The 8673-nt window shown below is 40.6% G+C and overlaps 1 protein-coding gene across 1 annotated transcript in view; it reads left to right on the forward strand.

The window, feature by feature from the left end:
• Positions 1-2358, forward strand: part of MYBPC3 (myosin binding protein C3) — a 94391-nt gene extending 92033 nt beyond the window's left edge. The window contains exons 32-33 of the mRNA XM_070742170.1: positions 491-677; positions 2187-2358. Coding sequence (XP_070598271.1) covers positions 491-677; positions 2187-2197 — 198 coding nt within the window. The 3' untranslated portion in view covers positions 2198-2358. The remainder of the gene's footprint in view (positions 1-490; positions 678-2186) is intronic.
• Positions 2359-8673: the final 6315 nt, after the last annotated feature.

The raw sequence follows: 8673 nt of genomic DNA on the forward strand, positions 1-8673 counted from the left end.
TTAATTGATAATTGATAGATAATTGTTAGATAATAGTTGCACTGTCCCAGGAGCATCATTTGTAACCTTCCCAGCAGACTTCCAACATGCAAAGTCAATGGGGGAAGCTAAATTGGCTTAATGACTGCATGATTCGTTTAATAACTGCAGTGGTTCACTTAAACCACGTAAAGTGTGGCAAAAAAGAACCATAATATGGGACACAATTCACTTAACAATTGTCTTGCTTAGCAATGGAAAGTTTGGGATCAATTACAATAAGTCGAGGGCTGCATGAGCACTTCTCCTTTAGCAAATAACCACATTTTTCAAAGGTTTGAAGGACCTAACGTATGAAATACTTCTGGAAGCAAACATGTTTGGGTTAAAATGCATTTTGACCTGCTTAAATTTCCAATGTAATCTCTAAGCAGCAAAATAGATGTCCTTTCCTCTTCAAAATGCTATTCTTCTGCTTCAGACTTATTGTTTCTTGTTTTCAAAAACACAGCCCAAAATCTTCTGGTTCAAAAACAATGTGGACCTTTCTGGAGATGCCAAGTACCGCATGTTCAGTAAGCATGGAGTGTTGACTTTGGAAATCCGCAAGCCCAGCCCATTTGATGGAGGCGTTTATACCTGCAAGGCGGTGAATGACTGTGGTGAAGCAGAAATTGAGTGTCGATTGGATGTTAGAGGTACTAAAGAGGACTGAATAGATTGATTACATCCTAAAAGATAAGGCTTTGAGTCTGTATCCTTTAAAGGTTAACTGTACAGTTTCAGTGTCCTTTTGGATACATTTCCTTGAATGAGGAATGATGTGTAATGTATTTTTCAGACTATAAGATGCACCGGAATATAAGATGCACTTTAGTTTTGGGGGAGGAAAATAGGGGTGTGTGTGATCTGCTTATCAGGTATTCATCCAGGTAGCATCCTTAGCCAGCACATTGTTTTATCCCCAGGTTAGGGGTTTAAAAAAACTTTATTCAGAGAGAGTAACAATAAAAGAGCTTGCAAGCCAGTAAGAGCTGAGAATATCATTAGTATCTGGAAAAAAACATGAGGAGCAAATAAAGCAATGAAAAAAGCTTGCAAGCAGGTAAGAGCTGGAAACATCATTAGCACCTGGTTATTCAAAGCAAGTTAGAGCAATGAAAAAACCCCTGCAAAGACTTAGGGTTTGGAAAACATTCTTTGCAGAGAGTAACAATGAAAGAGCTTGCAAGCCGGTAAGAGCTGGAAACATTGGTAGCACTTGGTTAGGGCTGGAAGGAAACATTTGGAGCAAGTTAGACCAATGGGGGGGAAAACCCTGCTAAGACTTGAGGCTTGGAAAACATTCTTCGCAGAGAGAAACAATGAAAGAGCCTGCAAGGTAAGAGCTGAGAAGATCGTTAGCAGCTAGTTAGGGCTGGAAAAAAAAGCTACATTCAGAGTATAAGACGCACCCAAATTATCTCCCCAGAATACGGTAAACAGTGGACTGAAAAACTATGGACTTATGAAGCAAACTGGGCAAGTGATTTACTCATTGCTGATCTTTTTGGTCTGCAATGAGTAAATCACTTTCCCAGTTGGCATTTTTAGCAAAGCTTTTTTAGCAATGGTTCATAACAGTTTTGTATTCCAATTCCAATGCAGAGAGAAAGGAATGTTAAGGTAAGGAAACACACACACTTTATATCTACCCTGTCTTTTTATATTCCATTATGCATTCCATACCTTTTCTTCCACATGCTGCAGGTGAGGAATAATATGGCATCATAACCTATGCCACATCTACTGCATTACATTAGCAGCATCTCATAAAGTGGCACAGCAAGTGAACCTTATTTATTACGTGCACAATGACTTCTCATACACATCTGCAGCAACATAACTGCTGCTGAATTTACATGTATCCCATTTCTCTGTAAGGAAACTGATTAAAGGGTTAAGGCATCAGGTCATTACAGATCAGGAGAAGGCCAAGTATCTCAGCCTTTGACTACAAGCAAAGCACATGACTGTGATATAGTGTAGTACAGACAGCACACCAACTTACCTTACAAACAGCAAACAAAAAATTATCCTAAAACTAGAATGCAAGATCAACTGGAATACCAAAATACATTCTCAGTATTTTATGATTGATAAAATGGATTGTTAGCACACTACAACACCTGTCTTGATTTATTTCTTACTTATTTTGGTATCTGTAGCACAACAGTGAAATTCTAAGCAACGGGACATCAGCAAGTCTAGATACGGAACTGAGTAGTTTGTCCCAACAAACTTGGGGCATCTGGGAAAAACTGGAGGAGGCCAGCAACATAAAGAAAAACCAGCAAGATGTGTCAGTCCCGCAAAGCCCTAAGTAGCTTCTGGATGTCAGAAATGCTCATCACTCCTGCTGCTGGGGAAATTACAGAACCAGTTTAATTCATTTCCTGATGTGGTTTCAGTCTCTTGTGCTGCTTTGCTCCCAATTCGTAAGACTGTTGTTCTTGATAAGAGCTTCCACATACCCCCCATTATAATCATGCCAAGTTAGCAATTTTCGGTTACTAATGGTTTTACAACGGTAGAACCTGTTTGACCACAAGGAGGGTATGTGGGACCTATAGACAGGAAATCCACACAAAATGCATTCATTAGTTGTTGTTGTTTTAAAACACAAGTCCATTTGGGAATGAAACCAATTGCATCCTTATATTGTGACTTAGTGCATATGCTTAGGCCTCACATGCAAACAAATGGGGTGTAATTTTTCAAACTCTTGGTGGTTTTTCTTTTTATAATGTACATGGCTCTTTGGAAGCAGCTATGAAAGCCTTCTAAAGGATGTGGCTGTTTTAAGAATTCAATCACGGGAGTCCACATTTTTTGAGAAGCACCTCTTTCGATGACTTTGTGCAGTTCTCCAAAAAACAATTTCTGCTCATTTAAAAAAAGTCATCTAAGAGTTGAATTTTTTTTTTAAAAAATGATTGGGACAATTCTACAAAACAATCTGTTGAGTTTAATTTTTTAAAAACATTCTTAATTAGTCTATTTACACATGGATTTTGTCACTTTTCACTTTTTAATCAAACAAATGTGTTTCATTTTTCTGAGCATATAGTTTGAATGCACCAATAGCAAATGTTTGCATTATAGCTTAACTGGAGACACATTCCTTTAGGAAAAATCACTTATTCAGTAATGAACTATGGGAGTTAATGAAAACGGAAGATAAAAATACAGTGTTCCCTCGATTTTCGCGGGTTCGAACTTCGCGGAAAGTCTATACCACGTTTTTTCAAAAATATTAATTAAAAAATACTTTGCGGGTTTTTTCCCTATACCACGGTTTTTTCCACCCAATGACGTCATATGTCATCGTGAAACTTTCGTCTGCCTTTAATAAATATTTTTTAAAATAAACTTTAATAAATAAACATGGTGAGTAATAATCTGAATGGTTGCTAAGGGAATAGAAAATTGCAATTTAGGGGTTTAAAGTATTAAGGGAAGGCTTGTGATACTGTTCATAGCCAAAAATAGTGTATTTACTTCCACATCTCTACTTCGCGGAAATTCGACTTTCGCGGGCGGTCTTAGAACGCATCTCCTGTGAAAAGCGAGGGAACACTGTATTGCAGTGCAAATATTTGAATTTAAAAATTAGGGAGTTTTAAATCTTACTAGATTAGTTTGAATAGATTTTTATAGAAAGTCGTATGGGAATGCTGGGGCCATTGTCAATACTTTTAGAAAGAAAATTAAGATCCCACCCCCAACTTTTGATCTTACTAGATCTCAACTTCCCCCTGCTGCAATGATTGCCACAAACTTTTGCTGTCGTGTGAGGAGACAGAAAAGGCCTGACACAATGAAAAGAACCTAGAGATCTTGGGTTCAAGTGCTCCTTATGTGATCTGAAGCCACAATTGCTACTGCATTAAGCATATAATCAGATACATACTAATCTGAAAGGAAGTGTCAATGATCTCAGGATTTCAGTTATGAATTTGACGTGTATGGAATTGTGCTGTTAAGGAATCAATTCTTAAGTCTTCTGGTCTTAACTACATACAGTGTGAAAATTTCTGGTTTATATTGCCTATACATACTAAATCAGTGTCTCAACCTTGGCCGTTTGAAGATGTGTGGACTTCAACTCCCAGAATTCCCCAGCCAGCAACGCTGGCTGGGGAATTCTGGGAGTTGAAGTCCACACATCTTCAAACGGCCAAGGTTGAGACACACTGTACTAAATGTACCATCATCTTGTGGCTGGCATTCCATTTTTCAAAGTCAATTCAAAAATTATTTTACAGCAACACCAAAAATTGTAATAAAGCTCTGTTCCCTGTTTTAACACATACAGAATGTATTCCTTGCACATTTAGGAAATTGTGTAAGTTTATAAACACTGATACAAAAATATAAAGCACCAAAAGTGCTTTTCCAAACACAACACTGTATCTTTAATGAAAATGTATTGCTTCTGCACAAGAAAATAAATAAAACAGCTTTTCCTTTTCCATTCGATTTCCAGACTAGACTTATTTTCTGTTTGTGATTTCTTGGTCTATATTTATATAACATAAAAGAGGACTATTTCAACTGTAGTATTCCTTGTGTAGGTCAAAGGTCATATGGTTGGGCAAGCCCAGATATGACAAAAAGTCACATATGGATGCTCAGTTCACATTATCTATTAGCATAAGTTAGCATAAGTATTTTGCTCAGAACTTGCAATCACAGAGTTTCAGGGTAGGGCTGGAAAGTTCAAGCCTTGAGCAAAATGTTCCAGGAGGGAGGTGCTGGCTGGTACCATCAAAGCACATTGTTTGCCTGCTGCCAAGACTCCCTAAAGTTACTCCCTAAAGTTCTGTCCTTGCACCTGCAAAGTTATCAATGATATACAAGTTACCACATCATGTAAAATTGCCCTTGTGCACAGCCAAAGTAGCACAGAGATAACATTCATTATAAGAGAGCTGGCTGGAAAATAAAGATTGATTCATTCGCTCCTACATGGTCCTTGTCCATCTTTGAACTCTCTTTGACTCTTCATTCAACTCCATAGTTCAGGGCTGTCTCCTGTCTCTGCTGTTGTTTACCATCTATTCTGAGTCAATTTTCAATGAAGCACTGAAAAACACTGATGCTGGCCTAAAAGTAAACAGTGTTCAGATGAACAATTGAAGATATGTTGCTGATATAGTTTTGCTTCCCAGTAAGCATGAAGTTCCAGTAAGTCCCTCATCAACAGTCACAGAAATATCTGAAAAATTTGGCTTTAAACTTTAACACTTCAAAAACTAAAATTATGGTTGTCAGCAAACAACCTATTAATTTACCGATAAATTTGGAAGGAATGCCACTTGGGAAAAAAAGAAAGATCACGTACCTCGGTTCTAATTTCAGGGTGTCCAGCAAACCTGGAAAACAGGGAAATCAGGGAATTATCAGGGAAGTCAGCAGTTTGGGAAATATTAGGGAATTATCAGGGAATTCGTGAAAAAAAATGGAATAAATCAGGGAAAAAACTGTATTAAAATGTTTAAAAGTCAGGGGGGGGGAACATGTTTTTAAAAAACCGCATCACACTGCCTGACAGAGTCAAGCAAAAATAAGCAGAACTGTGGCAACAACTTGTTTCCTCAGCTACGGATATTTCTCCACGGCTCAGCCGTTTGGTATGACATCATCTACGACTGCGCCTTAACTAGATCGCAAGTTACAGGGAAATGTCAGGGAAATATCAGAGAATTTCAAAGTGTTTTCTCCCTGGACGCCCTGTAATTTACATGAAAGCTGAGACATGACCACTGAAGTAAAGATAAGGATAGAGAAAGCTCGAACAGCATTCTTCAAATGAAAAACATTTTCTGCAGTCACAACGTAAGCCTAAGATTGAAAATTAGACTTATCAGATGTTACATATTTTCTATCTTGCTTTATGGAGTGGACAATTAGTCTCAGACACAAAGCCACTTGGAGAGACTATTTGAAATGTGGATTTACAGATGACTGTTACATATAAGCTGGGTTGACAAAATCAGAAATGAGGTGGTGATAAGCTACCTGGAAAGGCCAAGAGAAATCATAAAAACCACTAAAATGCGAAAGTTAGAACATTTTGGACATGTGATGCGACACCCAGAAAAATATGGCATACAGTGTTCCCTCGATTTTCGCGGGTTCGAACTTCACGAAGTCTATACCACGGTTTTTCAAAAATATTAATTAAAAAATACTTTGCGTTTTTTTTCCCTATACCATGTTTTTTTCCTGCCCAATGACGTCACATGCCATCGCCAAATTTTCGTCTGCCTTTAATAAATATTTTTTTTAATAAACTTTAATAAATAAACATGGTGAGTAATTATCTAAACGGTTGCTAAGGGAATGGGAAATTGCAATTTAGGGGTTTAAAGTGTTAAGGGATGGCTTGTGATACCGTTCAAAACCAAAAATAGTGCATTTACTTCCGCATCTCTACTTCGTGGAAATTCGACTTTCGCGGGCGGTCTCAGAACGCATCCCCTGCAAAAGTCGAGGAAACACTGTATTTCATTTAATCTTCCAGGGAAAGATTGAAGGCAAACAAGGTCCAAGTAGAAGAACAACATCATGGCTTCAAAATCTAAGGCAGCGTTTCCCAACCGGTGTGCCGCGGCACACTAGTGTGCCGCGAGACATGGCCAGGTGTGCCGCCAAGCTCCAGCTGGGCGGGGCGCTGCCGGTACTTCCGTCCTGGGACTCCCGCTCGCAGCTGTCCCCCGGCTCCTGCTCGATGCCGCGGTTTTCAACGCTCTCCTGCTGGGCCCCAAAGAAGGAAGGCAGGAAGAAGGAGAGCTCCATTCTTCGCGCCTTTTTCCCGCCTTCCTTCTTTGGGGCCCAGCAGGAGAGCGCCGAAAACCGCGGCATCAAGCAGGAGCCGGTTGACAGCTGCGAGCGGGAGCCCCAGGACGGAAGTACCGGCAGCGCCCCGTCCAGCTGGAGCTCCTCTGGCGTCGACGGCAAGTGTCCTTTGTGGCCCGGCGGGAGGGCACTGGCGATGGGAGCGGGGGGGGTGGCCGCAGCGGCCGCAGGCAGTCGCGGGGAGATGGCGGCGGGGAGAGGGAGCGCTCTCTCTCTCTCTCTCTCAGCTGACTGCAAGCGGGAGCCCTGATGGTGGCGGTTGGACGTGCTGCTAGACGTCGTACATGCTGGCGCTGCGGGCCTGGCATATACGGTGTCCAGCAGCACGTCCAGCTGCCGCCGTCAGGGCTCCCGCTTGCAGTCAGCTGAGAGAGAGAGAAAGAAAGAGAGACATATAAGAGAGGCAGAGAGAGAGAGAAAGAGAGACATAGCAAGAGAGGCAGAGAAAGAGAGACAGAGCAAGAAAGAGAGGCAGAGAAAGAGAGATAGAGAAAGAGAGAGAGAAAGAGAGAAAGAGAGACATAGCAAGAGAGGCAGAGAGAGAGAAAAAGAAAGAGAGACATAGCAAGAGAAAAAGAGAGACTTAGCAAGAGAGGCACAGAGAGAGAGAAAGAGAAAGAAAGAGAGACATAGCAAGAGAGACAGAGAGAAAGAGAGAGAAAGAAAGAGAGATTGCAAGAGAGGCAAAGAGAAAGAAAGAGACATATAGCAAGACAGTGAAAGAGAGAGAGCAAGAGAGAGAGAGAGAAGCAAGAAAGAGATAGCAAGAGAGACAGAGAGAGAGAGAGAGCAAGGGAGAGAGAAAGACATAGAGGAAGGGAAGGAGGGAGAGAGAAAGAGAGCAAAAAAGAGAGGAAGAAAGAAAGAAAGAGGGATGGAGAGAGAGAAAGAAGGGAAGGAAAAGAGAGAAAGAGGGAGAAATAGAGCGAAACGGAGGAAGAGAGAGGGTTTTTTTGTCCAAACTTTTCTTTAGCCCCCCCCCGCCCCCCCTTTTAGTGTTCCCCAGGATTTTGAAAATATGAATAATGTGCCGCGGCTCCAAAAAGGTTGGGAAACACTGATCTAAGGGACTGGTTTGGACAAAACTCAGCAACACTTTTTCATGCAGCTGTTGATAAAAATAGGATCCCCAACATGATCCCCAACGTCTGATGACAGGTGAGGAGGAGGAGGAGAAGAGGAGGAGGAGGAGAAGAGGAGGAGGAGGAGGGGGGAGGAGGAGGAGGAGGAGGGGAGGAGGAGGAGGAGGAGGAGGAGAAGGAGGAGGAGGAGAAGAAGAAGAAGAAGAAGAAGAAGAAGAAGAAGAAGAAGAAGAAGAAGAAGAAGAAGAAGAAGAAAAAACATAGAAAGACTATGTAGGTATAGATCCCAACTTGTGAATAAGTCAATAAAGGGGTGCTACATAAAACAATGGATCAGGTTCTATGTGCTTATCAAGGGTGTGTTTGAAGGTAATGAACTTCTTGGCTGATGCTATGTATGTGAATCTAAGATATTATAATCTAATCTAATGACAATATTACAATCTAAACTGACATGATTTTACAATTACAATCTCTCCCATTTTAAGAGGAGAATCCGGAGAATCAAATTCTAATAAATATATTGATTTTTCCATAAGCTAATCAAAGCATAGACATTTATTTTAGGACAACAAAGGAACTTAGAAGTCCTCACTTTTGAGGACACATCACAACTTAAAACGGCACATAGTAATGTGATGGTAAGCTATTTTGCTTCCATTTTTGCAGTTATCCTTGGGCTTTAAAGGAATGGCAAAAAGCAAAGTAA

This window comes from Erythrolamprus reginae, chromosome 1, assembly GCF_031021105.1.
Source record: "Erythrolamprus reginae isolate rEryReg1 chromosome 1, rEryReg1.hap1, whole genome shotgun sequence".
In the NCBI taxonomy this organism is placed as follows: domain Eukaryota; kingdom Metazoa; phylum Chordata; class Lepidosauria; order Squamata; family Dipsadidae; genus Erythrolamprus; species Erythrolamprus reginae.